The sequence below is a fragment of the Arachis hypogaea genome, chromosome 5 (assembly GCF_003086295.3).
Source record: "Arachis hypogaea cultivar Tifrunner chromosome 5, arahy.Tifrunner.gnm2.J5K5, whole genome shotgun sequence".
Taxonomy (NCBI): Eukaryota; Viridiplantae; Streptophyta; class Magnoliopsida; order Fabales; family Fabaceae; genus Arachis; species Arachis hypogaea.
Genome location: NC_092040.1, coordinates 23,514,737 through 23,529,352, shown reverse-complemented (window position 1 = coordinate 23,529,352; position 14,616 = coordinate 23,514,737). Strand labels below are relative to the sequence as shown.

Genomic DNA, 14,616 nt, shown 5'->3' with positions numbered 1-14,616 from the left:
GCAAACACACACACCCAGCAAACCCCAACCCTCACTACAAAACTCCACCGCACAACCCTTCCTCACACAGCAAACACTCACACATAACAAATTTCCAGCACCCCAACCCTTTTATACATGGCCAACCCCTACTCCTTACTCACTAACCTCGCATGCATTTACTCCTATCACTTCTCGTTGCATGTGTTGTCTCCTGTATGGAGACGCCTCGGGAAGCAGTAGTCAACACACACCATGCGTGCTACTGGGAGGCTGCCATGTGGCCTGGAGCAGCCTGCATTGCACGGGCAACGTGCAACCTGCAAGCTGTTTGGGAGCAGCCATGTGGAAACACGCAGCCTGCGTGTTGTTGTGATGCTTCCACGTGTTCAGTACTCTACTGAAAATCTCTGCTAAAGTTGTCTCAGAAATGTGCAGAGAATCTCTGCAAAAGTACCATACGTGTTGAAACATGGCTTGATACGTGGTGAATTTCTGCTGAAAAATTCTGTTAAAGCTACTACGAATATCTGTTAAAGGTATCACGCAGGCTGCGTGTTGCCAGTGTAATTTTAACGCATCCACATTCTTGTAAAGCACCCTAAACACCAATATTAAACAAAAACACCATTTATTTTTCTATATGTAAAATAATTGGCTCATTTTTTTAGTTATTGGAGGCTAGACCAACTTGTGAAGGCAGCCTTTTTTGACTTGTGCTATAGAGAAGTCAGACTATACGAGTTATGTTTAAAAAAAAATATTATGAACAAATCAGATGGTCCAATTTATAAGAAAAAATTTTAAAATTTAAAAGAAGCAAATCGGACCGTCTGTGTTGTATAAATTTTTTTTAATAAAACAAAAATTAAATCAGATAATTCGAATTGATTATTATATATATTTTTTTAAATCGGACCGTTCAATTTGTCTAGAAACACTGGCATCGTCCGATTAGTAATTCTCTCACATTATACATCTATAAAACATATTGCTTCTCTGTATCGCTATCCTACACCATTCTCCGTAATAAAATTAAAAAGCGAAAATAATTTCTGTATATTGTAACTAAATTGGATTGAATTTATCGATAGTAAAATAAAGTTGAAAAGTTGTGTTACCGGGGCCTGTGCTTGATATAGACTAATATATTTATTTTTACGTCCCTGCTACACGTGACCCTCTCAAGTCTCAAGTCTCATTCTATTCTTTTCTTTTTACCCTTTCTCTCTTCCCTCCCTTCACTCATCAATAGCCATAACCAGATCTCATCTCACCATTCATGAATCCCCACCTCCATGTCTCCTCCATTTCCGTTTTCTACCTTTTCTTCTTCTTCAGCTTCTTCTGCACACCATCAACTTCCCACATGGCTTGCTCATCCACAAAAACACCATGCCCTCCATTCGCTTCCACCCTACCCTTACCGTTCCCATTCTCCTCTTCCCCAGGCTGCGGCCACCCTTCCTTCCAACTCCGCTGCTCCACCCCCCACTCCTTCATCTCCATCAACAACCTAACCTTCTCCATCCTCACCTACAAACCCAACACTTCCTCCATTATCCTCTCCCCTCACAACAACGATACATCATGCCCTTCAACCCACTTCCTCTCCATTCCCAACCAACCCATTAACCTCTCCGCCTCTCCTTTTAGAGTCCTAGACGCTTCATGTGCCCGCCTATTCTTCCTCCACCCATGTTCCCCTCCAACAAACTGTAACCGCTGCTCTTGGCAATGCAACCTCATCAAAAACCCGAACCTGCTCCTCCCTGACTGCGGATCTATGCATCGCTCAGCTTCGGACTCCGAACCTACCTGCCAAACCGACCCCTTAGGATATCTCGACAAGATGCTATCTTTCTCCGGGATCGAACTCCAATGGGACCAAGCTCAAGACCCTTACTTCACCAGCTGCAAACAATGCCGAGGCTTCTGCGGATTCAATACTTCCGACCCCAACAAGAACTTCATCTGCTTCCATTCTGAGTCCACCATCTCGCCGCCGTGGATCCCCAAGGGCAAGTTCATCAAGGCCAACAGAACCGCTGTGTTGACCCTCGCTGTTGCGTTGACCACACTGTTAATCGTTGTGTCAATTGTTGCGTTTATCAAGAGGAATGCTGGTGCGTGGAAACAGCCATTCTCAGAGGAAGATCCAACCGCCGTGTTCCTCCGCAACAACCGCAGCCTCCTCCCTCCGGTATTCACCTACGAGGAGCTTGAGTCCTCCACGAATGGATTTGACCCCAAGCGCAAGATCGGCGACGGCGGGTTCGGCTCCGTCTACCTCGGCCAACTCCGCGACGGGAGATTCGTCGCCGTGAAACATCTCCACCAACACCACAACGCCGCTGCCGGAAAAGCGTTCTCCTCCAAGTCCTTCTGCAACGAGATCCTCATCCTCTCTAGCATAAACCACCCCAACCTCGTGAAGCTCCATGGCTACTGCAGTGACCCAAAAGGGTTGCTTCTGGTCTACGACTACGTCCCTAACGGCACCCTCGCCGACCATCTCCATGGCCGTAATAACAGAAAACTACATCTAAAATGGCAGGTAATATAAGATGAGATTTCGCATTATAATTGCAGCATAAGAAATTTCTATGCGTTATGACCTGGATTTTGTGTTACAGGTAAGGTTGGAGATGGCGCTGCAAATTGCAATGGCAATGGAGTACCTTCACTTTGCGGTGATGCCGCCGGTGGTTCATAGGGATATAACTACTTCCAATATCTTTGTGGAGAAGGATATGAGGGTGAAGGTCGGTGACTTTGGTCTCTCGAGGCTTCTGGTGTTGCAAGATAAAACGGCGTCGTCGGCTGGCTCAACGACAACGACCGGGAACAACGGGTGCGTGTGGACGGGGCCGCAAGGTACGCCAGGGTATTTGGACCCGGACTACCACCGGTCATTCCGGTTAACCGAGAAGAGTGACGTGTACAGTTTTGGCGTTGTGCTTCTTGAACTGATTTCGGGGCTGAGGGCGGTGGATGCAAAGAGGGACAAGAGAGAGATGGCGCTAGCAGACATGGTGGTTTCGAGGATCCAGATGGGACAGCTTGACGAGGTGGTGGACCCCGTTCTTGCGGCGGATAAGAAGGCCGTGGGTGACGCTGTTGCGGCCGTGGCGGAGCTGGCGTTCCGATGCGTGGCGGCGGAGAAGGATGACCGGCCCGATTCGAAGGAGGTTGTGCAGGAGCTAAGAAGAGTGAGAGGCCGTGCTGACGTGGCAAGGGAGTGAGTGGGGACTTGTGGTTGTGGGCACATGTGGAAGCTTTGACTCTTTTGATGGAAGGTGACCGTTTTTGAATGGCTATGATGATATGAACATTATTAAATTATTAATTTTAGTTGTTGCCACGTCATAGTTGGACTCCTAAGTCACACGCACGAGGGTCTTGTTTGACCTTGTTTAATATGACGCTTCCATTGCTTGTGGTAAGTGGTAACATATGGGGGAAAATGTCAGAATGACTCCGTACGGGTACGGCTAGGGTTTTGGTTTGGGGATTTAAGATTTAAACTTGGTAAAGGTTGTTGGAGTTATTGGACTGAAGAACGAGTGGCACACATTCACTTCTTAGGCTTATATTCATGGTAAATATACTCATTAGCTTGTACTAATGTATAACTCTTGAAATACTTGTAGATCAATCTTCGTTTCTTTCTTGAATGAAGTAATGAACTATATTTATAGGATAATTTGTGTTCTTATGCGAATTACTTATAATCTTGGTTATCTTTAGGGAAGGTTATGCTTTTCTGTTGATAAAGACTGGTAGGATATTGACAAGTAGGTTAATTTTGCAAACAGCATTTTTTTTCCCTTTAAGGTTTTAGGTTGTTGCTGTGGGAACTCCGAACTCGTAACACTTAGAGAAGACATTGCCATTGAGGTGGAGTTTCTATATTGGTGGGTCGGAGTTAAAAGCTTTAAAAGTCTTGTTTCCAAGCTTTTCACGTCAACGAAAATGGACTTGTTTTAATCTTTTTCCGTGATTAGCGGTTTCAATTCCTCACTAGAAATTAGACAGTTGAACTCCCACCTTCGTTCTCTCTGTGCCTTTTTTTTTGTTTGTTTCATTTTTTGTAGTTATCCCCTCCAACTTTGTCAAGCAAAGTCAATGTGAGATGGCACGAGCCACCAAAGTGGCATCCAAATTCGCAGAGATAGTCTAAAGCAAACGCATTTATTGAAAGCGGCCGAAGAAAGTAAGAAGCTAAAGTAATTCATCCATGATTAGTTACATTCATTTATTTACTTATTTTAATGCAGCCTGGCCTTGCGGAACATTAAGATGCAATTGAAGGGGAAATTTCGCATTGGTGGGGATCAAACCCCACCGCAAGCCTGTATCCCTTTACATTTATTTCATAGAGAATGTTATGATACAGTTATGATACACAACTTGGCGTATCATGCCTTTAAGGTAATCTAGTGGTATAAATTTGGTGTATGTTATATGATAATGCATCATGTAAATTTATACCATTAAATCACTTCGACATGATACACCAAGTTTAATCTGATGGATCTAACACATTGCCTTATTTTACATACTTGGTTACCACTACAAGCTACAAAACAACTTGTAGCATTTGTGCAAGAAACGGATGCGATATAATTGTTACTTGTTCCTTTAGTTGAAATAAGATTCCTCCAATGCCTTGGCCTTCGCCTTTGCATGTTCAGCTTCTGGCCTGTTTGCGAGTTTGTACGCTCTCTCCTGAATAAACAAAACAGAAAACAATAGCAGCAGTTTAAGAATTCTGCAAGAGAAGATGTTGTATGCACTGTTCTCAAGAACCACGAACAAAAAGGATCATGGACAAGGGTTAGACATGCCAGCATTCGCCAATATAAGGGGATGCCTTCCCTCTTCTTGATTTGCTTTTCGATTGCTTCAATGGCTGTGTTAAAATAAGATTGGAGTTAGAATAGCTCATGTTTTTGAACAATTCGAGAAGCTTCAGATGTTTACCCTTCATTGCTTCTTCAGCATTCAGCAACATGCTAAACCAAACATCATTGAATACATCAACTTGTTCATCAGATGCCCCAATTATCTTCACAGGTGTAAGTGCATTTGTTATCAATAATTTCACAATAAGCAAAAGGGAAAGCCACTATTCAGATAGAGGTTTGATCTGTACAACCTTATAATCCATGGCATCAAAATCTGGACCTAGTAATTCCACTCCATGTTTGTCATTACCTGTTCCATACGCATAAACTGCTTCTGCAAGCTAAGTTAAACAAAGAGAAATGGAGAGAAAAATTATCATAAGCAAACAATAGCGTTAACAAATTTTGCAGTTTATGTATATGTAGGTGTTTTAGCCACATACATATCAATTTTGTAATGCTTTGTAAACAATCAATCAAATATGTGGAGATGTAAATAGTTAAAACTGCTGCACTTAACTTTTCTATTACTCACAAAAGTCATCAACGCAGGACAAAGCTATACATGGGCTTATTAGAAATTCAAATCCAACAATCATTAACTCTTCTCATTTTTAGAGTAATTGAGAACCAAAGAATTACAATCAAAGTATAGGAAATATTTATATGCTCTTAGAGCCATATCTAATGAGTACTTCAAAACATTTACACCGCTTATTTATAATTTTTTATATAGTACTTACCCTGCTTTTAATTAACTGTCCACTTGAAATTTTATTTTTCCACAAAAAAATTGTCCACATAGGCATAGCAAATTAATTGTATTTTTCTAGTTATACCCCTTAAGAAATGAACGAAAGAAATAAGTGGGTAAAATAATTAGAGTAGTTAAGAGGATTCCGGATAATTTTCTAAATTAGTTTTTGACACCAATACATTTCAATTATTTTTCTTAATTCAAGTGAACATTTAAAAGTAGACAGTTTATTAGTAAAACACAGGGTTAAACTTTTTAAAGTATTTTAAATAAAAATGAGGGGTTGTATATGTTTTGGAGCATGCATTAAATGTGCTCCTAGAACTTTCTCAATAGTACCCAACTAATTGTTCAAGGAAAAATATAAATGTGAGCTGAAGGGCTGATAACCCCACACCTAAAAAGGGATAAGAAAAAAAAAATGAGCTGTGAACGGGGCATACTATATAGATTTTGATAATTCATGGAAGCAGCAACCGGAGCATACCCTCATTGCTCTCTGCATTGATTGTTGTTTCTTTATATTCATCCTTGAAACCCTAACAATAAGAAGATAACATGCCATTTTTATCTCATATCCTATTGTAGTGTCTCAAATATTTTTTCGGAAAAATAAAACATTTCCACCTTTCTTTCAAACCCTTAAGGAGATCTGCTGCTTCAGAAAATTTTCCAGATTTTGCCAAAGCCCACACTGTCAATACATCAAGGTGCCACTCTAGATACCAGTTTGCCTGAAAAGATTTAGCATAAAGCCATAAATACGTAAATTGCTCAACAAAAGATTTCCAATTGATTACCTTAAATGGAAGAATAAAATTTCTCTAACATGATATTCGAAGCCTATGAAGCACAAATATTAATATAATATGGACATAATGCAACACAATTACAGGAATACTAATACGAGATGGCAACATAATAGGACATGATCACCTTTACATAAATGTGCAGAAATTACAAGATATGATGCAACTTTAGTATAACAAAAAATTGGTAAAGTAGTTGACATGAAACACCAAATTTTAACCAAAAGAGAGGAATACTAATCTTAGGATTAATATTTTTTTTTTATTTCTCACGGTATCTCCCAACTCGGAAGGCCAATAACTAATCAGTCACGAATCTGAGCTCCATTTAAGGATTTGTCACTGCCAATTGGTTGTTGCATATACAAGGCGGGATTCGAACTCTCGACACTTGCTTAAGCGGACAAGTGAGCTAACTACTCTATCAACCCAAGTTGGTTATCCTAGGATTAATATAAATTAATAAACACAATAAACTATAATTATTTGATTGATTATTATGTAACATCTACTCATTTATTAACGGAAGGTCTGAAAAATCAGTATGAAAAATACTAAACTATTACTAGAAGTACCTAAAATATCTACAAAGTATCCAACACTACACATCAACAACACGGACACAGTGACTTGTTTGAATTGTGAAGTATGTGAATCGTAGCATGAAGCTTATACAGAAACTATATCAGAACCAGAACATCTACCATAGATTATCATTTCCAGTTGCACATCATTACATCATACGCATCGTAATTCCAATTCCTTCACTCATATAATATGCACTTAAGCCGACCCCACTTAGTGGAACAAGGCTTTGTTGTTGTTGTTGTTGTATATAATATGCACTTACTTGATCGGTTAGGCATTCAGCAAGCACCTTGAGACGATTATCAGTGAGATCTGATTCACCTCGTACATACAACCGCAAAAGCAAACCCACGGCATTCAAGTAAACCTATGATCAGACAATTAAAATCCACATCAAGAGAAAGAAAATGAGATGCATTAATAGTTATAAGCAGAAAAAAATCACATACCTCTGCGCCATGGGCATCAGTTTTGTCTAACTCCTTCCATATATGATTGTCATATACTTCAAGCACTCTTTGGTTTGGTGCACTACCTTCTAAGTAACAAAGGGCTACATGCCACCAATTGTGGGTTAACCTGGAAGAGTGGTGATTCTTTGTATGAGTAACAATATGGGAGATAAAGCCTTTGTCAAAATGAATCAAATCAAATTCTTACATAAAAGATGAAAGAGAACTCCATGATGGTGAACATTTTTCCATGAAGTTCACAGCTTCTTTAAAACGGCACTCGTATTGAAGAACATGGCAAAGCTACACAACAGAATTCAAGTATTTTACTACTTACCCCATAATTTATGAAAAAGTACTTGTTAAAACATATTTCTGACTGCAACATATATTAATAAATATTATTGTCTGAGTCTGAAACTGGAAGTTGATAAAACTCCCCAGTCCAGGGTAATTGATTGACCTTTCTCTAAAATTTTGTTGCTGCTTTCATTTATTTGACTCATCAAATATATTGCTGGGGGGGGATGGGGATTTCTGAGACATTACCCTAGATGGATGGAAGATGGACGGAGACAAATCCAAAATCTCAATGATTAACTAGACAACTTGAAAGAGCACATGATTTGTTTGATGGTGTTCCCTTACATGATATACCAAGGGATTGGCTCCTAAAAGAACTTAATTGTTACTTTCATATCTTTGTGAGGATGAGTTATCATCTTTTGTATTATGCAGTATTCTCAAAAGATATTATTATGCAGTAATATTAGTTGCAATGCATATTCCAACATTTAATAAATACGTTGACCTACAGCATGCTGTGACCAGCTGTCTTCCTCATTGATGTTGAGTCCCCTTTTTGCAGCTTCCTCAGCATCTCTCATTTTTCCAAGCTCCAATAAAGGAAAAGCAAGCATGCCATATAAGTAGTTTTCTCCTTCATTTTGGGGCAGAACCTGTAAAATAATAAGCTACTCAAGCATTCCTTCAATAGACAATAATAAGAGTAAAATTCAGATGAGAAGAATACAATGTTCCCAATCCTTATGTCTGGTATAACACTGAAGTTTGGATAACATATTGATGATGAATGAAAAATAGAAGTTAAATGAGGCATCTTTTTAATATTTTGATTGAGGCATTTGTGCTGATTCTAAATTCCCACTTCCAAGTGGTATTTGAATATAGGTGGCAAAATATTTCTCAAATTTAAAAACTCTCATCTTACAGCAATTTCAATATAGAAAGCAAAAATATGGAAATCATGTTGTGTAACACTATACTTTTCTGCACTGCAATTTAATGGTTATTATAGTTACATCATTTTAGTCCTCCATTATATACATTTAATATTTAAGCAAAAAAATCTTACATTAACTTTTTAATTTTTCAACTTTCTGCAAATAATCTTTTTTTTTTTTGGTTGGATTTTTGCAAATAATCTAGAAGACAAAAGTGTATTACAAACAAAACAGTATCTTTCTATGGCAAAGAAAAGATCTGTTTGTACATCATAGCAGATATTAACAGAAATATTATCTTGATATGAAAGGAACCTGATTAACAAGTGAGAAAGACAGATCAGGCCGACCCATATAGAAGCACAAGATTTGTGCTCTCTTTAGTGTAACTAGATCCTTTGGAAACTCTTTTAGAACCTTCAAAAAAAAAAGGTTGCATTAATCAGTTGAATAGCTATACAGATGAATCTCAAAGCAGAGAAAGTAATTCGAGTGGCAAAAACAACTAAGGCATTCAATATGCAACATGCATTATGCTCCCTATTGCCCATTTTAGGGAGAGAATTTTAGCAATAGCCAAATACCAAGCATCCTGCTTCAATACCAAAACTTTTAAAAGCTAATCATCTATTTATTTTCACCTTAGCCTAATCCCTTCTCAGATTAGTTTGTGGTTTGCATCCTTTCCTATACTCACTATGCAGGTCACACAGTTGTCACCAAAATAATCAGCAGTGTTAACCTCTTATGTATCAACTGTAGTTCCTATTTTTGACATTGCATCCACAATTCCATAGCATGAACCAAAGGATTGTATGAAAACCTTGATTCTATATGATCCAATTTTTGGAGCGAAGAATAAAATTCATTTAATGAATCTCACAAATACCTGATATTAGATGTAATACATAAATAAGTAGCAAGTAACTAATTCAAGGGAACCTAAGTGTTACCTTAGAATGCAGTTGAAGAGCCACATCATCATCTCTCTCTTCAGATATCAAGTAATTAATGGATTCAAAAACTAGTTTCTCATAGAATGTAGCATTTTCCTGCCACAAGCAGAATTCCAATTCCAAGTATTGAGATAAATAAAAAAGAAAGGAATTGAAGAAAAAGAAGGAGAAGAGAGATTACAACTTACAAGGTGCAATTTGGCGGAGAGAAGACAAGAGGAAGCTCGAAAAGGGTCAACGGATAGAAGGAAATGAGCGGCTAAGATGTTAGCCAGGACACAGTTGTTATCATGGTCCAGCGCATCAAGAATCACACACCTATCTCTGCCATAGCTCATCACCTGATGGTAGTAGGAGTTGATGGCGGAGATGCAGGGCTCAGATGAAGTTCGAACCTCGTAACCCCATCTGACGAATTTCACACCGTCTCCTTCCATGTATGTTTCTTCCACTCACTCGCTTTCGAAATCTAATCTGATATGTGAAGAATTTGGAGTTTAATCAGGGAACACAAGAGCATCACTCTCACAACGACACGAAGCAAGCAATCCTCGTGCGTGGACTTTCATACTTCACCTCAGGGATTCAGGAATCAATGTAAACATCAATGTAAACATTTATATGAAATCAGAAAATTTGGTAAAATGAAAATGAGAATTTGAACTAGGTACTATTTGATTTGCTTTGTGGTGATTTAAATGTGTCTAAAAGAAAAAAAAAAGTCATTTAATATTTTTAAATGAAAAATTAGTAGCTAATTAGGACTTTTTTTTTTTTTTTGGCCATGGATTCTTTGCTCCCACATTCTAGGTTTTATCATTAACCTTCATAAAAATAATTATAAAATGTATCCCGTTATTTTTTTTTTTGAAAAATTTACTAATTAGATTTTGACCCCTCAAATTATTGGTTTTTAACTTTGTCCCCTTTCTCTTTCATTTCCCGTTTTTTTTAGAGAAGAAAGGTCTGCTAGGATTTTCTTTCTTTATCAATTTCTGCTAGGATTTTTAATCACTGTCTCCCTCTCTTCCACTTCCCCTACTGCAAATCTCAATATCTTCCTCTTCCCCTCGCTGCCGCAACCTGCGCCCGCCGCCGCGCTACCTGCCCCCGCCGCGCAAGACGCCACCGCCGCCGCACAAGACAAGAAACTGAGAGAGATTAGAGTTCTTGGAGAGCATCAATGAGACTGAATAAATCTCCTTACGAAATAGAGTTCTGAGTTTTCTCCTGAGATTTTTTCTGCCGTCGCATCTGATTTTCTTCTATTTTGTTCTGTTGTGTTCTGTCAAACAACTTCCGAGTTTTCTTCTGTTTTCTTCAAACCGAACCTTGGTTTTGGATGTGCTCTAATTTTGAACCATTGCATAACCCAGTTTTAGGAAAGATGAAAAGGTACAGAACTACAGATTTTAAAATCTCTCAGTGTTGAACTCTTCATTTCAACGGATCCTGCTCTAAGTTTCTTCCTCAATGTGGTTCACTTTTTGATTGGTTAGGACTTAATTAAATTACATGAATTAATTTGATAGGATCACAGCTTTTCCCTTTGCTGTATAAATAGATTATGTTTGTTGTTTGTATATTGAATTAGTAGAATACTACTAGAGTAGGAAGGGATTTGAGCTGATTTAACACGTCTAAGAATCTTAACAAGTCCTTATATTCAAAATCTTCGTTGAAAATTGCTATGGGCTTGTTCTATAATCTTTCTGTAAATCTCTATAGGAAAAAATAGAAAATGAGAGAAGATTCTAGTGATTTTGTTTGGAGGGAAATCTAGTGGAACCCCATGGAAAATGCACTGTGGCATTTAGTCTTGCATGGTCATCTCCAAAAGTAAAGTTCTCAAAAGGCATCACTTTTCATAGGTAATCAAAATTATGTAAGAATATTGTATATAGTAAATGTCTAGCAAGACGTAGTATACCGACCATTTTTTTTGTGGTGCGCTTTTGTTTGAATAATTTCAATTCTTTTACTCTGCAAGAGATACACAAAATTTTATGGGACTTCTGAGAGAGCTGAAAAGGACTTGGCCCATGATGCATTAACTCGTATGTTGTCTGATTGGATTGAAGTTGATATTCTCCCTTACTATGGTTTATCTGCATCAGTATTATATGTTATGATCTTCACACACCGTAAAAGGGATAAAAGATATGAATGCTTCTAAAGTAATGTTTCTAAGTGGTTTTAGATTCTGTCAGTAATATTTACAAACCTTGTTATGTTTTAAATTCCAAACAAAATACAAACGATGGGAAGAATACATTGAGAAATGGCAAAATCCTATTCTTTAGGATGAGTCACTACCAGAATGGTAATTCTTTGTTTAAGCATGAAGACATTTTAATTTTTAAGCATCAACTTGTGTATTTGTTTGTTATGGATAATTGCCAGGTTTATATTATCTTAGAGCCTCTGCAGTATGTGCAAAAAACATAAAACAGAACTTTTCTTTTTTTTTTCTTTGCTAGTTCATGACTAGCTCTTCTGTATGTAAATTTTTGTTATTTATTTTAATTAAGAAAGGTTTTTCTCAATCTTTCCTAGATCATCCTCCCCCCATATTTATCAGACTGTTCTCCATTTGATCAACTCTTACTTTTGAAGCTTCTGTTGGTTTAGATAATATAACTAAAATTTTTATTTACAGGTACAAGTTCACATTGTTTAATGAACTCTACTTTCTTGTTGCTGGAGGAACAATTTGGATTGGTATGTATTCATTTAAGTATATTGTTTTGCGATTGAGTAACCTGCATAAATTCTAACTTTTTGGTGGATCTTGCTATTGTCAGATTAGTCTAATAAATGAAGACTCTTTGATCTGTCTTTCAGACTCGCCTTTGCCATCTTCAAATATGAGGAATAAAAGCCAGGATCAGATAAAAGAATTGGAAAATACAGAAGTCAAAGTGACTGAAGCCAAAGTAAGTCGTAGACAAGGTGCAGATGCTGGGCGTACAACAGATAGCACCTATGATTTTGAGACCTGCATGCAGTCTCGCGAAATTTGGACAGGTGTGACCTACGGGTGTTGCTTCTACGATGATCCTTGCAGGAATGGAAGAGGAGGCATTCGCAACTGCCGAGGGTATATTTCAAGCAGGCTGGTCAGAAGATGGATACGGGTAAACTTTATTGTCATCTGTCCTCCATAATTGTGTGTGATTTTTCAGCATTCTCATTTTTTCTTGCATCTCGTTTACCGTAATAGGGTTAGGATTATTGGATGCGCAGTTTGAAATTACTCCCTTAAACTAATTTTATCCAAACTCAGATCTACAAAGACGTGATTAATGTATCCAATTTTAAAATATCTATAGCACAACAAATAAGCGAACCCTTGTTTTTTCTCTCATCATTGTTAATAATAGCATTTTGGTAAATACGTCTGTCATCAAGTATTGAATTTGAGTTCTTAACTTTATGTCACAACATCTACTAGAGGTTGAAAGTGTGGTGGTGTTTGTCATACATCTTGTGTGCAAAAAGTTCCCACCAAACTTATAATTCTGTGGCTTCATTCTTGCTGTTTAAATTGATAATTAGTTGAATTCATCAAATCATACATTTGATTAGTCTCTCAAATTGGGGTGAAGCAACTTCTTCTCTTTTGTCTAAAGAAATGAAATGAACTAATTCACCTGGTTTGGCATAATGCAGGTACTGGTTTCAGACACCAGAGGCATGGACAATGGATGGACACTACAGGTTTCTCATCTACATGAGGCCACTTTCAATTTGGGATATGCAATATGCATTAACATTGCCCAAGGCAATTTGTGGCTTCATTCTTGCTATTTAAATTGATAATTAGTTGAATTCATCAAATCATACATTTGATTAGTCTCTCAAATTGGGGTGAAGCAACTTCTTCTCTTTTGTCTAAAGAAATGAAATGAACTAATTCACCTGGTTTGGCATAATGTAGATACTGGTTTCAGACACCAAAGGCATGGACAATGGATGGACACTACAAGTTTCTCATCTACATGAGGCCACTTTCAATTTGGGGTTTGCAATATGCATTAACATTGCCCAAGACAATTCTTGATGCCCCTAAAATTAACATCATGGACAGAATCCACCTATCTCCTCTTAATGGAGGATTCCCCCATAATGAAACAAGTGTAAAAAAAATTGCAAATAAAGCAAAATGCTTTGAAAATTCTGTGTTTCATTGTGCGTGCTGATGATTGTTATTAATATTGCCAAAAAGCACAATTTTTGTATAGGTTTAAAAAAAAATCTTTATCACATTGTATCTTACCCCCAACATTCTACAAAAGATTTTAAGTAATGGTGAAGCGTCTTTCAGGGTTGGGGTTAGTGTCTTGGAAGAAGAAATAAGAATATTTTACTTGTAATTTTATAGCATGTTAGTTTTGACTTTTGAACAATGTAGGTCACCTTTGCATAATTGCATGTAACGTGAACATTCTTATTTATTTTCCCAAGATATAATTTGATTTTACCACAATTAAATTTATAAAATATCAATAATTGTTTAGCATGTCTACCATCAAGTTTTGGCGATTTGAATTTCCATTTTTTTTAAAATCAAGCCAAGGTATACTAGTAATCAATTATTTAGTTACAAAAATTGTATAAATTAATATATATAAAAAAAATGGATAAATTAATATATAAATATATAGTGGTTGAGTGAATAATTAATTTTTTGTAACCGATAATGTAAAGAAAATTAGTAATATAGAATTGTAAAACATAGAAGGATAAATTAGTGTAAAAACAAATGAAACATAGCTTAGTACTTTGTCTTTCAAAGAAAATATTAAAAATATCTAAAAAGATAATTTCTCATTCCCAAGTGTCTTCATGCTCTGCTTCCACCTTGGTCCTATATTGCTAAGCATTTTCTTGTATTACGAGACACAAATCATTGTACTCC

At 37.2% G+C, this 14,616-nt stretch overlaps 2 protein-coding genes and 1 long non-coding RNA gene across 4 annotated transcripts; 2 read left to right on the top strand and 1 right to left on the bottom strand.

Annotated features, from left to right (window-relative positions):
* The first annotated feature begins 1,023 nt into the window (after positions 1-1,023).
* Positions 1,024-3,685, top strand: LOC112800955 (LEAF RUST 10 DISEASE-RESISTANCE LOCUS RECEPTOR-LIKE PROTEIN KINASE-like 1.5). The gene is made up of 2 exons (XM_025843422.3): positions 1,024-2,536; positions 2,616-3,685. The coding sequence occupies exons 1-2, from the start codon at positions 1,262-1,264 to the stop codon at positions 3,222-3,224; spliced, it is 1,884 nt and encodes a 627-aa protein (XP_025699207.1). The 5' UTR covers positions 1,024-1,261; the 3' UTR covers positions 3,225-3,685.
* Positions 3,686-4,282: 597 nt separating this feature from the next.
* LOC112800956 (uncharacterized) lies at positions 4,283-10,498 on the bottom strand. 2 transcript variants are annotated; one of them, XR_003201625.3, is made up of 13 exons: positions 9,884-10,498; positions 9,693-9,791; positions 9,055-9,156; positions 8,311-8,454; positions 7,704-7,798; positions 7,493-7,622; positions 7,306-7,410; positions 6,274-6,380; positions 6,090-6,185; positions 5,141-5,230; positions 4,966-5,050; positions 4,830-4,894; positions 4,283-4,710 (listed from the first exon to the last, which is right to left on the bottom strand). XR_003201625.3 is itself a non-coding variant. In XM_025843423.3 (13 exons), the coding sequence occupies exons 1-13, from the start codon at positions 10,130-10,132 to the stop codon at positions 4,624-4,626; spliced, it is 1,410 nt and encodes a 469-aa protein (XP_025699208.1). In that variant the 5' UTR covers positions 10,133-10,498; the 3' UTR covers positions 4,283-4,623. The 2 variants fall into 2 exon arrangements, 1 of the variants encoding a protein (XP_025699208.1); XM_025843423.3 differs by having other exon boundaries at positions 6,134-6,185.
* A 1,472-nt stretch (positions 10,499-11,970) lies between these two features.
* On the top strand, positions 11,971-12,670 carry LOC112803326 (uncharacterized). Its single transcript, XR_011881633.1, has 3 exons — positions 11,971-12,018; positions 12,355-12,416; positions 12,540-12,670. It is a non-coding gene; the product is annotated as an uncharacterized lncRNA (long non-coding RNA).
* The last annotated feature ends 1,946 nt before the right edge of the window (positions 12,671-14,616 follow it).